Raw genomic sequence first — 15,039 nt, 5'->3', positions numbered from 1 at the left:
AGTGTTGACCCACCCAATAGGTTACTTCGCACGGCACGTTTAAAAATTGGACATGGTTTTTGGATGACTCTAGGGTACAAATGGAAAGGATGATGATCTGCTACTAAAATAGAGACTAAATAAAAATGTGTCGGTGAGTTGCAGTAGCAGAATTCAGTTGGTTTTGAAAAACAACAAAGGCTTGAAGAATGATTCAGATTTGACGATCTTGTAGCAAAAGCAGGTCTGTATGATTGGTAAGTAACAACCTCAAATAAGAGTTTGGCAAACTGTGACAGCCAAATTAACCTCAATGAATTTGATATCGGAAAATGTGGGACCGATCCAATTTGACTGGTTAAGCAGTAAAGCAGGGTGCCTCATGTGATGAAACAGCTGGCATGTAGACCAGACAGAGAATTTAAGCAAATACTCCAGCGTGGTATGTAATCTTACCATTCTGAAACCACAACATCTGGAATCCATTGCCTGGAAAACTGGACTCTGAATGAAATGCCACATGCAGACTGGTACCAGAGGTTTTTCCTGATGGCGGCAAAGTATTCCCACAGAAAGTACCGATAAGATGAGACTGGGCACTGGATCCATCATATAGCTAAAACAAGAATGCAAGGGAAAAGTTAAAGAAGAGAAGGTACTGGTAGTTAGCATGAAAGAATGCAAACAGTAAAAGACAATGTTGAAGACAAGACAAGCAGTAAGAATGAGCCTTATTCCACTCATTAAGCTTCTGTGCTAAAACATAGAGTAGAAACTTAATTTTTAAAAAATTCTTTCTCTGGGATCTTGCACAGTCCACATCTACTGCACTTGAACTGGTAGGCCATTTAAGAGTCAATTAGACAAGGTGGGGCAGGAATCACACACAGGCCTGACTAGTGGATATCCTCCCATTAAGATTGAATCAGGAGGATTTTTACAAAAAAACCCTGCAGATTTTGCTGTCACCATTTGTAAGAACAGTTGTTACTACTTCAAAAGTCTAGATCATTAACTGAATATGGATTCCACAGCTGCCAAAACTTCTTTTATTTACCTGAAGTTAATAAGGTCAGAAATTATATGGCAGTTTAAAGTCACACCACATTGTATACAGTAGAATTGGGGTTTTCCTCATAGTATTACTGACGTAGACTTGCTGTGTTCATGCCTCCATTTAATGTTATCAGTGCTGGCAAACAAAATATATATTAATGGGCAAAAATCGTAAGACCATATTATTGTCTTCAGTGAAAAATAGAGGGAACTTTTAATAAAAAAAGTAATCAGCCTGGTTTCACTTTGCCTTTAGATATTAATTATCTTTTTGTCTGCACACCCACCCACTCATACTCATTCCTTGCCTTTGGTTTTGCAGCTGTTCCCAACAAAATCAGCATTTATGAAAAAAAGAAACATATAATTTGTTTGCAGATCCTTAAAGGGAAAAACTTCTTAGCTAGTGTACATGTTCTATGAATAACATCAGAAACATTGCATTCCAGATTGGCAGGACTGTCCCTCCTTTAATCTAGCTCTGGGAACTCCTAGGCTTTCCTCTGAAGTGGAAGCATACAAATGAGAGAACAGAGAACCCTTGCCCTCTGCATTTAATTACAGAAAATACTGAAATGTGGCCTGTCTTTAAATTCACACTGGTTTGAGAATCTTTAAGGATGCAAAGCTAGGTTGTAAGATCTGTCCTCAAGCCCCATGTTAAATTTTTGCAAATTGCTATACAATGTTTTGCCACCCATTTGAACACCCCTCTAGACTTTTAGTTGATAACAAAACCTTTTGAGTTATGATTTATTAGAAGTTAAATGTCCCAATCTTTGAAGCCTCATTTCTCATACAACATAGAAGAGGGCTATTCAGACCATTGGATCTAGGGTAAGTCTCAGAGAATTCTCACCCAATTCCTTACAAACCATTCTCTCTCAAATGCCCATTAACTGCCCTCAATTATTTAATTACTCACCTACTGGAGGAGCAATGTATAATAGCCAAGTGAGTTACAAGCACACCTTTGGGATTTTACAGCTCTCTGTATTATCCATTAGTTTTTAACCATTTATTACATAGGAAGTAGTTCTCCTATGACTAGACTCTTAGTACATTAGTGCCAGTATGAATTCCCAGTGCAGTTCTGAGAGTCCGATGTATTAATATGCTCAGAATTGCCTTTCAATAAAACTGCATCTACACCTAAAATTTGAGTCCTCCCGTCTGTGGTTCCAACCTGCTTTAAAAAGGCAACTAACTGGACCGGTGTGAAGAAGACTGTGGTGATCTGCCTCACTGATTACCACCCAGTAGCACTTGCATCATCCATAACGAAGTGTTTCAAAAGGTAGGAGTAAATTAACTCCTGGTATATAAGGTGTTTGATAAGGTGCCACACCTGAGGCTGCTTAACAAGATAAAATCCTATGTTGTTACAGGAGAGATGCTGGCATCGATAGTGGAATGGCTGACAGGCAGTGAATGGAAATAAAAGGAGCCTTTTCAGGTTGGCTGCCAGTGACTAGTGGTATTCATCAGGGGTCAGTATTGGGACCGCTATTTTTCACATTGTTTGTCAAAAATTTGAATAATGGAATTGATGGCTTAATGGCAAAGTTTGAGGAAAATATAAAGACAGGTGGAGGCGTAGGTAGTGCTGAGGAAGCAATGCAATTGCAGCAGGACTTAGACAAGTTGGAAGAATGGGCAAAAAAGTGTCAAATGGAATACAGTGTTGGGAAAAGTATCAATAAAATCCTAATGACTACGACAGTTTAGCAAGACTATGGCCATTCTAATCACTTTATACTACAATGGACTTGGTCGTTTTTATTCTAATTGTGTTTTTAACCTGTACAATCTGTGCATAATTTATGTTCTTCTTGTGAGTGCTACTTTTGTGTTGTTCATATGAAACCTGTGATGATGCTGCAAGTAAAATTTTCATTGCACCTGTGCATATAAGCAGTTGTTCATATGACAATAAACTCATCTTCTGACGTTTGGAATTAAAATAATATGATGAGATGGTCAGCATACACTCAGTGGGCCAAAGGGACAGTGCATGTCTGCTCTCACCCCATCCTCCTGCCACCCTACTGGGGAAAGGGTTCCTTGTGTCCTCACCTACCACCCCCACCAGCCTCCACATCAAACAAATAATTCTCCAAAACTTCCGCCATCTCCAACGGGATCCTACCACCAAGCACATCTTTCACCTCCCACTTGCTTTCACATGGATCGCTCCCTACGAGACTCCCTTGTCCAATCGTCCCTCCCCACTGATCTCTCTCCCATTACTTATCCATGCAAGCGTAACAAGTGCTACACTTGCCCTTACACCTCCTCCCTCTCTACCATTAGAGCCCCACACAGACCTTCCAGGTGAGGCAACACTTCACCTGTGAATCTGTTGGGATCATCTGCTGCTTCTGGTGCTCCCGGTGTGGTCTCCTGTATATCAGTGAGATCTGATATAGATTGGGAGACTGCTTCACCGAGCACCTACGCTCCATCCTCCAGAAGAAGAGTGATCTCCCGGAAGTCATCCATTTTAATTCCATTTAGCATTCCCATTCCACCATGTAAATCCATGGCCTCCTCTGCTGTCGCAATGAGGCCACACTCAAGTTAGAGGAGCAATATCTTTTATTCCGTTTGGGTAGCCTCCAACCTGATGACATGAACATTGATTTTTTCGAACTTCTGGTAGTGTCACCTCCCCTTCTCAATTACTCATTTCCCATTTTTCTCTCTCACCTCACTCCTTGCCTGCTCATCACCTCCCTCTGGTGCTCTTCCCCCTTTTTCTTTAATCATATAACCATATAACAATTACAACATGGAAACAGGCCATCTCGGCACTTCTAGTCCGTGCTGAATGCTTATTCTCACCTAATCCCACTGACCCGCACTCAGCCCATAACCCTCCATTCCTTTCCTGTCCATGTACCTATCCAATTTAGCTTTTAATTTAGCTTCTTTCTTCCATGGCCTTCTGTTCTCTCCTATTATATTCCCCCTTCTCCAGCTCTGTATCTCTATCACCAATCAACTACTCAACTCTTTACTTGACCCCTCCCCCCTACCAATTTCATCTATCAGCTCCCAACACAAAATTCTGGAGGAAGTTAGCAGGCCAGGCAACATCTAGAAAAAGAGCACAGTTGACGTTTCGGGCCGAAACCCTTCAGCAGGTGTTGCTAGGATTTCCAGCATCTACAGATTTTATCACCTTGTGTTTCCCCTGTCCTTCACCCCACCTTTTAAATATACTTATCTTTTTTCCTCCAGTCCTGATGAAGGGCTTATAATGGACATCCTGCATCTTCTGGTGTCACCCAAATTGTAGCATTTGTTACAGTGCAAAGCACTCTGCATGTTAAAAGTATTTTTGAACTATTTGGGAAAGCAATTGCCCGAGGATAGTTAAATGTTCCTGTTCTATAGACAGTCAATGTGGTATGTCACCATTTCAAGCTTCTAATGATTTGTTTTTATCCATGAATACATTTAGATTAGAGCTGCAATAAGAAATCTTAAAGTCCTAATGAAGATAATTTGGAGCCCCCAATGCACTGACATCCAACCCGAACATTCTCTCTTCTCCCATGCCCACCCCCAATCAGGCAGAAGATAGAAAAGCTTAGAACCACGTACCACTAGGCTCGGGGACAGATTCTATCCTACTCGAATGGAACTTGTGTGATAAAGGTGAAGACTTAATCTCTCAATCATGTTCCTTGCACCTTATTTATTTCTACATTGGACTTTCTTGGTAACTGTATCACAATATTCTGCATAATGTTATTTTTTCCCCTTTTGTGCTGCCTCAATGTGCTTCTGTTTGTCTAGATGTCATGCAAAATGAAGCTTTTCACTCCATCTTGGTGGTTGTGACAATAGTAAACTAATTACCAATTACTGCCACCTTCTCCTGCAGCCATTACCTCCAAACAATGCTCTCAGCTTTAATGGGACATCCACAAACATTTCAATTTGACAATCTTTGCAAGAGTCCTTTAAATAGATGCACATTATAAAATAAACTTCCCTTTGTGCATGAGCTTGATGTATTGGGGAGTGAGCATATGAAACTTCTGCATCCCCCACATTCCATTTGCACATACAAGACATTTAATGCAAACAGCTAGTAAACCACATAAAGGAACAAGGTCATAGAAAATTTAAACACTACATTTACATTGTCACTTGATAATATTGGTAAATATTGTAATAAATTAATCAAGCAATACTTTTTATATTTTGGCATATTCTCTTCACTCAAACCACGTGTTCTTGAGGGAATCCTACACAACTGTGAGGTCATGGCACGTCTTTCTCTGCCCCTGGTGTAAACAGAATTTTCTTTCCCCCATTGTATTTTGGAATTATCATGGCAATAATCCCAAAATTACAGTGCTTCAATTTTTCGTCTGAGACTAATCACTACATCGGAGTGGTGGAACACTTAACCCACTTATTTTTAATAACAAATTGTTCAACCAAAAGAATAGAAAAATAAACTTTAGACAGGTGCATTAGACATATGTTTGCTAGAATCACATGGGTGTTTCCAGAAATATTGATTCTAGATTCAGCAGTTATCCAGTACCAGCATTGAACACATATCAATTTAACTATTTCAAGAGGTATTGTAATATTATTTCACTTATGAAGGGGCTAATAGTTACCTTAAGCCAAGCTGAATTACAATAGTCAAAGTGCAGATTGAAGGCAGTGAAGGTGTAGTTGATTGTGCTTCCAGCTGTTGCCTGTATAGTCCAGTTGCAGTCTTGATTAGGTGGATAAGGCTGAGGAAAGTTTGTACTTTCCAAAATCCCCTTGCTATGATTTGCAATGATTATGCCTTGGCAAACTGCAAAGGAAGCAATGTGTTAGAACTTTGGTAAGTTTGTAAGTTAAACACTCAATTAGTGGACAAATCTAGTTCACAAGTAAACAAAGAAAGAACAGTACTATGCTGAATGCATCACTGAGATTATAAAGCATTCATTAGTGCTAATGGTAGTAAATTATCTTCTGTTTTGACATCAGTGTGCCTTGTATCCACAGATGAGTTACAGAATTAGTAAACTAGCGACAGAAGTATCTTTGAATGAATGTTCTAAAATGTAATGCTTAACAGAATTCCAGTGTCTGAGAACAATATTAGAGCCATACCACATTACTTAAAACCCACTCCTAAAGATACCTAGCAATAGCAGACCTATTTACCTCTTTTTCTTCTCTGGAAATGCCAGAACAAAAGTCTCTACTGGCTCTTCAAACACATGGTCTTCATTCACAATTCCCTGACAAACAAAACCTAGAGCAATGGTTCTCAACCTTTTTTTATGCCATGGAGCCCTATCAGTAAGACCATAGACCCCACGATGGGAACCCCTGACTTGCATCCTAAAAAAAATTACATCATGTGCTGAAGGAAGGAGTCAGTTGATACTTGAAATACAAACTAGGAATAGATAGAACACTACTGACTTATGAAAAGCAAAGGATAAAAGTGGGCCATTTTAGAACATTTTCACTGCAAATTACTTACTGTGTCTATATTTAGCAAGAAATCCTCCTGCTGTTAATGAACTGTCAGTTTGGAGTTTTATGTACATGTTATTTTTGGAAGAAAGGATTGGTGCTGGAGTCTGATTACCACACAATTTGGCCAAAATTTGAGAATTTGTATTTATTCCATTATAAACCTAGAAGAGTAAAATAAGGTAATGTAATCAAACTACTTGACTTTTTTTACCAGTACTAAGCATAGTGAATGGTATAGCAGGTCAGATGAATGATGCAACTTTGCTTTCTTTCAAGTGTAGATAACACCACCATGCAAATCTAATCCAATACTGTGAGTTCACATTTTATCTCCTGAGATCAAACTAGAATATGCAAATATCTGTATATTTATCTCCTGAGTGATATGAAAAATTGCATGTGAAGAGTAATATTAACTACATTGGTAGCCATGTTAAATTACCGTTTTACAAATAAGTGACGCGACAAAATGCCTAGTAGAACATCTGTTGCATTTTCTTTGGCGTGAAATAACTGTTATAAAGTAACAAGTATAATGCATGAATGAGCCGGCCAGTGGCGTAGTTGCATCCCCACCGGACTTCAAGGCGAGCAGTCCTGGGTTTGAATCTGGCTGACTCTTTGCACGCTTTCCATCCGTGCTGGGTTGAGCATCGAGCTATCAAGTTGGCCTCGTAAAAATGGCTAAAATGCTAAAGAAACTGCAAGGTTGTCACATGATGTGCCACAAGGGGGAAGAGGAATATATACTGCATGAACATGACTTACTGACAAAAAGATTCATGGACTTTAATAATGCCAAAGGATGCATTAAAAATTCTGAAAAAGTGCACTTGCATTTCTTTTTTTGCTGAAGCTATTTGCAACTGTTCAAGCATGAAAACATCCATAATCAGAACAGATATACTATACAAAATGGATTAATTGGAAAAAATATTAATTTGCATATTGTAATAGAAGCCCTTCAGTCTGGTTATTATATAATATGGACTACAATATAACATAGTTTGACCCCAATATTTAGAATCCATAACAGAAGTACAATGAAATAGTCAAACATGAATGTTGCACATTATTTTGTCAATTGGGAATCAAAAACCCTTGAAATAACAGTAAAATTATCAGAGCAATTCCATGTAAAAAAAAGTTAAGTGAAAATGTACATACAGATAAAGAATCAGTCATGCATCCAGTGCTGGAATCCAAATGGAATTGTTCAAATTGTAGCTCAATCACACTTCCTGCACTGCTTTGAATTAGCCAGTAGCATTCTGCATTATTTGAATATGGCATTGGATAATTGGGAGAGGTAAAACTACCAGTTGCTGTTGTGAGGGTTCCTCCACAGCCTGAAAGAAATGGACAGAGTTTATTCCATGGATTATCTTCATTAATCAAACTTTTCCTAATACCAAGTCAACACAAGGAGCTATAGAAAAACTCACTTTACTAAAACACAAATTCAAAGTACATTTATTATCAAAGTATGTATACAACCTTACTTCAACCATTTATACAACCATTCATCTTACAGGCAGCCATGAAACAAAGAACCCCAATAGAACACATTAAAAAACAAAAGAAGACCGTCAAGTATCATTGGATGTCACTAAACTGGTTAAAAAACTACAACTATCAGAATTTCAAAGCCAAGGCATAAAAAACACTGGAAGAAATTACTAATTCAACAGTATCTGTGGAAAGTCAAAAGTTAATCTATAGTTCAAATTTCAAAAATCATTGATTTGCAGATTTTAAACATCAAGTAAGATTTTACACCCGAAGGCATAGGGTGAATTTGGGTCCATATTCATTTCCTGAAATTGGTTCTAGAATAAGATGCATTCTTAGACAGGCCATGAGAAAGTTGATAATAGTTGAGTATGAAACAGAAATATCATCAAAACTGTTGTCTTATGTTCAACAGACTGTTTAATTTTCCTTCTAATATGCTCCATGCACATACATTCAGATCTGTGTTTATTTATTAATGATAGAGCATAGTTAGAGCAATGAGAATGACTCCAGGGGCAATGTTACATTCTTTGTGTAAGATGTGGGACTTCTGGGAGACCTACAGCCTCCCAGATAACCACATCTGCACCAGGTGCATCGAGCTGCAGCTCCAGAGAGAAGGATTTAAGGAACAGGACTGGATGCCAGTGATCTTTGGCTCATACAGGAGACTGAGGAAGTGACAGATAGGAGCTACAGGGAGGTAATCACTCCTAGGTTGCAGGAGGTAGGTACAAGGTGACTGTCAGGAGAAGGAAGGGAAATGGGCAGCCAGTACAGAATACCCCTGTGGCTGTTCCCCGCAGTAAGAAGTACTCTGTTTAAGATACTTTTGAGTGGGATGACTTTCCGGGGGGGGGGGGGGGCGCGGGGGAGCCACAATGACCAGGTCTCTGGCTCTGTGGCTCAGAAGAGATGAGAGGCGAAGAGGACTGCTGCTGTGATACGAGATTCCATAGTTAGAGAAAGGAGGACAAGATTCTGTGGATGCAATAGAGACACTCAGATGGTATGTTACCTCCCAGGTGCCAGGGTCAGGGATTTCTAAGATCAAGTCCATGGTATCCTAAGGGGAAGGGTGAGCCACTAGAAGTCTTGGTACATATTGGCTTCAATGACATAGGTAGATAATGTGGAGTGATCCTGAAGAGAGATTTTAGGGAAGTAGGTAGAAAGCTGAAAAGCAGGACTGCCAGGGTATAAATCTCTGGATTGCTGCCTGTGTCTTGCGCTAGTGAGCGGAAGAATAGAAGCATTTTGCAGATATATGTTCGGCTGAGGAACTGGTGCAGGCACAGGGCTTCATATTTCTGGATAATTGCGATCACTTCCTAGGTAAGATACAACCTGTACAAAAGAGATGGGTTACATCTGAACCTGAGAGGGACCAATATCCTTGTAGGAAAGTTTGCTAGAGCTGTTAGGAGAGTTTAAACCAATCTAGCAGGGGCATGGGAACAAGAGTGAGAGGGCTGAGGGTGAGACAGTTAGTTTACAAACAGGCAGTGTGCAGTGAGACCACAAGCAAGGACAGGCTGATGACAGGGCAAAACTGCAGTCAGCAGTTTGAGTTGCAATGTAAAAGGGAGACAAAATCAAAAAAGGGCGATGAATCCAGGACTGAAGGTGTTATATTTGAATGCACACTGTATATGAAATAAGGTACATGAATTTGTGGCATAGTTACAGATTGACAAGTATGATTTTGTGAGAATCACTGAGTCGTGGCAGGGGAAAGATTATAACTGGGAGCTTAAAATTCAAGGGTAAACATTATATCAAAAGGATAGGCAGGTAGGCAGAGGGGGTGGGGTGGCTTCGTTGGTAAAAAAAATAAAATCAAAGCCTTAGAAAGAAGTGACATAGGGTCTGAAGGTATAGAATCTTTGTGGGTGGAGCTAAGAAACTGCAAGGGTTAAAATACCCTGATGGGAGTTACCATATATACAGGCCTCCAAACTGTAGCTAGGATGTGGGATACAAATTACATCAGGGGATAGAACAGGTATGTCAAAGTGCAATGCTATGATAGTCATGGGGGATTTAAATATGCAGATAGATTGGGAAAATCAGAATGGTGTTGGATCCCAAGAGAGGAGATTTGTAGAATGCCCACAAGATGGCTTTTTTAGAGTGGCTTGTGGTTGAGCCCAGGAGGGGATCAACTATTCTGGACTGGGTGTTGTGTAATGAACTGGAATTAATTAGAGAGCTTAAGGTCAACTATTCAGAGGTTTATTTTATTGTCAAAGTATGTATGCAGAATACAACTCTGAGATTTGTCTTCTCCAGATAGCCATAAAGTACAAAAAAACAGAGTTAGTTGAAAGAAAGCCATCAATTGCCCTTCACCGCACAAAAAGAAAAGCGAAACAAACACTTGCAAACCCCAAACCTCCAGCCTACAAATTGGCAACGGGAAAGAATGGATGAGAACACGATAAAAAAAACATAGAACTCAAAGAGGCCAATATGACCTACAGTCCAATCCGTAAATCTCAAAATTTCAATAACATCTCCAAGAGCATCAGGACCCAGCAGCCCTCCGAGGGCTGCAACATGAAACAATGGCCCCTCCAAAGACAGCAACTTGAACCAGTAGCCCCCCTCCCCCCCCCGAGAGCAGCGACACAAACCAGCGGCCCCTCCGAGGGCAGCAGCACAAACCAGCAGCCCCTCCAAGGGAAGCAACAGAAACATGAGGCCCCTCTCAGGGAAGCAACAAAAACCTCTGAGGGAAGCAACATGAACTAGCAGCCACTCTGAGTGCTGCAACATGAACCAGTGGTTCCTCCGAGGGCAGAAACATGAACTAGCGACCCCTCCAAAGAAAGCGACACAAACCAGCGGCCCCTCTGAAGGCAGCAACATGAATCAATGGCCCCTGCAAGTGAGGCAACATGAACCAACAGCCCAAATCAGCAACACGAACAAATGATCTTTCCAAGAATCACTCACTCTCTTTTGCATTTGCCTCTTTGTTTCAATCTTCCTCGATGCTTTAATCTGTGAAAAATGTAGTTGATCAAGGCCCCTCAACTTGTCTCGGAGCTTCTTCCCCTGGTACCTCGTGCTCACATTTCTCTTCTGGAAGTTCCTCAGGGCCAACAGCGTGCTAGTTCACTCGATCGAACTATAGATTGTAAGTCCCAGGCTCCAACAGTTTCAAAATCAAGATTAAGATAAGAAGAAGCAGAAAAACTGAAATGATTGTCCATCTGGAGGATGTCGCCCGAGGGGCATTGTTCACTGGCGCCATCTTGACCAGTAAAGGAACCTTGAAGTGAAAGTGATTATAATATGATAGAGTTCACCCTGAAATTCAAGAAAGTGAAGATAAAGGCAAATTTATCAGTATTACAGTGGAAAAAATGGAATTACAGAGATTTGAGAGAGGAGCTGGGCAAAACTGATTGGAAGGGGACATTAGCAGATTTGATGGAAGAGCAGCAATGGCTGGAGTTTCTGGGAACAATTTGGAAGGCGCAGCATAGATACATCTCAAAGAAGAACTATTCTGAAGGCAGGAAGACACAACCAAAGCTGACAAGGGAAGTCAAAGCTGACATAAAAAGAAACAAAAGAGAACGCACAGAATAAAATGAAAACTTTTGGGAAGTTGGAGGATTGGAAAACACTTAAAAACCAACAGAGGCAATTAAAAACTCATAAAAAGGGAAAAGATGGAATACAAAGGTAAGCTAGCCAATAATATTAAAGAGGATATCAAAAGTTTCTTCAGGTATATAAAGGGTAAAAGAGAGGTGAGAGTAGATATCTGACCACTGGAAAATGATGCTGGAGAGTAGTAATGGAGGACAAGGAAATGGCAGATGAACTGAATAAGTATTTTGCATCAGTGTTCATTGTGGAAGACACTAGCAATATGCTGGAAGTTCAGGAGTGTCAAGGACAAAAGTGAGAGAAGTTGTCATTACTATGGAGAAGCTGCTTGGTAAACTGAAAGGGCTGAAAATTAGGTCTATCACTTGGACCAGACGGTTTACACCCCAGGGTTCTGAAAGTGATGGTTGAAGAGATTTGGAGGCATTAGTAATGACTTTTCAAGTATCAAAAGATTCTGGCATGGTTCCAGAGACTGGAAAAATGTCACTCCACTCTTCAAGAAGAGTGACTGGCAGAAGAAAGGACATTATAGGCCAGTAAATCTGACCTCAGTGCTTGGGAAGATGTTAGAGTTGATTGTTGAGGATCTAATTTTGGGTACTTGGAGGCATATGATAAAATAGGCCAAAGTCAACATGGTTTCCTCAAGGGAAAATCTTGCCTGACAAATTGGTTGGAATTTTTTGAAGAAATACCAAGCAGGATAGACAAAGAAGAGTTGGTGGATGTTGTGTCCTTGAATTTTCAGAAGGACTTTGACAAGGTGCTACACATGAAGTTGCGTAACAAATCAAGAGCCCACAGTATTACAGGAAAGATTCCAGCACAGATAAAGCATTAGCTGATTGGCAGGAGGCAAAGAGTGGGAATAAAGGGAACTTTTCCGGTTGGCTCTCGGACAAGTGGTGTTCTACTGGGGTCTGTGTTGGAATTGCTTCTTTTACATTATATGCCAATGATTTGGATGATGGAATTGATGGCTTTGTGGCCAGGTAGGTGTTCAGGAAGTAAGGAGGCTGCAGAAGGACTTAGTCAAATTAGGAGAATAGACAAAGAAGTGCCAGATGGAATATAGTGTCAGGAAGTGTATGGGCTTGCATTATGATAGAAGAAATAACAGCATAAACTTTTTTCTAAATGGAGAGAAAATTCAAAAATCTGAGGTTCAAAAGGATCTGAATGTCCTCATGCAGGATTTCATGAAGGTTAATTTGCAGGTTGATTCAGTGGTGAGGAAGGCAACTATAATGTTAGCATTCATTTCAAGAGGGCTAGAAGATATAAACAAGGATGTAATGCCGAGGCTTTATAAAGCACAAGTGAGGTCTCACTTGGAGTATTGTGAACAGTTTTCAGAATCAGAATCAGGTTTATTATCACCAGCATGTGACGTGAAATTTGTTAACTTAGCAGCAGCAGTTGAATGCAATACATAATCTAGCAGAGTAAAATAAATAAATACATCCATCAATCGATTATGGTGTATGTATGTTGAATAGATTTTAAAAAATGTGCTAAAACAGAAATACTGTAAATTTAAAAAAGTGAGATAGTGTCCAAAGATTCAATGTCCAATTAGGAATCAGATGGCAAAGGGGAAGAAGCCATTCCTGAATCGCCGAGTGTGTGCCTTCAGGCTTCTGTACCTCCTATCTGATGGTAACAGTGACAAAAGGAATGCCCTGGGTGCTGGATGTCCTTAATAATGGAAGCCGCCTTTCTGAGACACCGTTCCCTGAAGATGTCCTGGGTACTTTATAGGCTAGTACCTAAGATGGAGCTGACTAGATTTACAACCTTCTGCTGCTTCGTTTGGGCCTGTACAGTAGCCCCTCCATACCAAACAGTGATGCAGCCTGTCAGAATGCTCTCCATGGTACAACTATAGAAGTTTTTGAGTGTATTTGTTGACATGCCAAATCTCTTCAAACTCTAAATAAAGTATAGCCGCTGTCTTGCCTTCTTTATAACTACATCAATATGTTGGGACCAGGTTAGATCCTCAGAGATCTCGACACCCAGGAACTTGAAACTGCTCACTCTCTCCACTTCTGATCCCTTTATGAGGATCAGTACATGTTCCTTCATCTTACCCTTCCTGAAGTCCACAATCAGCTCTTCTGTCTTACTGACGTTGAGTGCCAGGTTGTTGCTGCAGACCACTCCACTAGTTGGCATATCTCACTCCTGTACACTGTCTCGTCACCACCTGAGATTCTACCAACAATGGTTGTATCATCAACAAATTTATAGATAGTATTTGAGCTATGCCTATCCACACAGTCATGAGTATATAGAGTGCAGATCAGTGGGCTAAGCACACACCACCGAGGTGCACCAGGGTTGATTGTCAACGAGAAGGATATGTTATCACCAATCCGCACAGATTGTGGTCTTCCAGTTAGGAAGTCAAGGATCCAATTGCACAGGGAGGTATAGAGGCCCAGGTTCTGCAACTTCTCAATCAGGATTATGAGAATGATAATATTAAATGCTGAGCTATAGTTGATGAACAGAATCTTGACATAGGTGTTTGTGTTGTCCAGGTAGTCTAAAGCTGTATGAAGAGCCATTGAGATTGTATCTGCCATTGACCTATTGTAGCAAAAGGCAAACTGCAATAGGTCCAGGTCCTTGCTGAGGCAGGAGGTCAGTCTAGTCATGACCAACCTCTCAAAGCATTTCATCACTGTCAATGTGAGTGCTACCGGACAATAGTCATTAAGGCACCCCACATTATTCTACTTGGGCACTGGTATAACTGTCGTCCTTTTGAAGCAAGTGGGAACTTCCGCCCGTAGCAGTGAGAGGTTGAAAATGTATTTGAGTATCCCTGCTAATTGGTTGGCACAGGTTTTCAGAGCCTTACCAGGCACTCCATCAGGACCTTCCACAATGCAAGGGTTCACTCTGTCTAAAGACAGCCTAACATTGGCCTATGAGACGGAGAACAAAGGGTCATCAAATGCAGCAGGGTCTTCACAGCTGTAGTTGTGTTCTTCCTTTCAAAGTTCTTATCTAATAAAGGATGTGCTGACGTTGGAGAAGGTTCACGAGAATGATTCCAGGATTGAAAGACTTGTCACATGAAGAGCGTTTGATGGCTCTGTGCCTGCACTCACTGAAATTCAGAAGAATGAAGGACGATCTTATTGACATCTATTGAAAGGCCTCAATAAAGTGGATGTGGGGAGTATTTTTTCTATGGTGGGGAGTCTAGGACCAGAGGGCACACCCTCAGAATAGAGGGACATCCACTTAGAATGGAGATGAGAAGGAATTTCTTCAGCCAGAGAGCGCCTGTGGGGGCAAAGTCATTGAGTATATTTGAGGCAGATTTTTATAGGTTCTTGA

At 40.6% G+C, this 15,039-nt stretch overlaps 1 protein-coding gene across 1 annotated transcript in view; it reads right to left on the bottom strand.

The window, feature by feature from the left end:
• Positions 1-15,039, bottom strand: part of cubn (cubilin (intrinsic factor-cobalamin receptor)) — a 359,402-nt gene that overhangs the window by 247,453 nt on the left and 96,910 nt on the right. Inside the window, exons 22-25 of the mRNA XM_059971453.1 lie at positions 7,711-7,892; positions 6,548-6,704; positions 5,679-5,863; positions 436-595 (exon numbers count right to left, since the gene is read on the bottom strand). Of these exons, the coding sequence (XP_059827436.1) occupies positions 436-595; positions 5,679-5,863; positions 6,548-6,704; positions 7,711-7,892 (684 nt within the window). The remainder of the gene's footprint in view (positions 1-435; positions 596-5,678; positions 5,864-6,547; positions 6,705-7,710; positions 7,893-15,039) is intronic.

Source organism: Hypanus sabinus, chromosome 6, assembly GCF_030144855.1.
Source record: "Hypanus sabinus isolate sHypSab1 chromosome 6, sHypSab1.hap1, whole genome shotgun sequence".
Taxonomy (NCBI): domain Eukaryota; kingdom Metazoa; phylum Chordata; class Chondrichthyes; order Myliobatiformes; family Dasyatidae; genus Hypanus; species Hypanus sabinus.
Note: the sequence above shows the minus strand (reverse complement) of the source record. Positions and strands in the feature narration are given on the sequence as shown.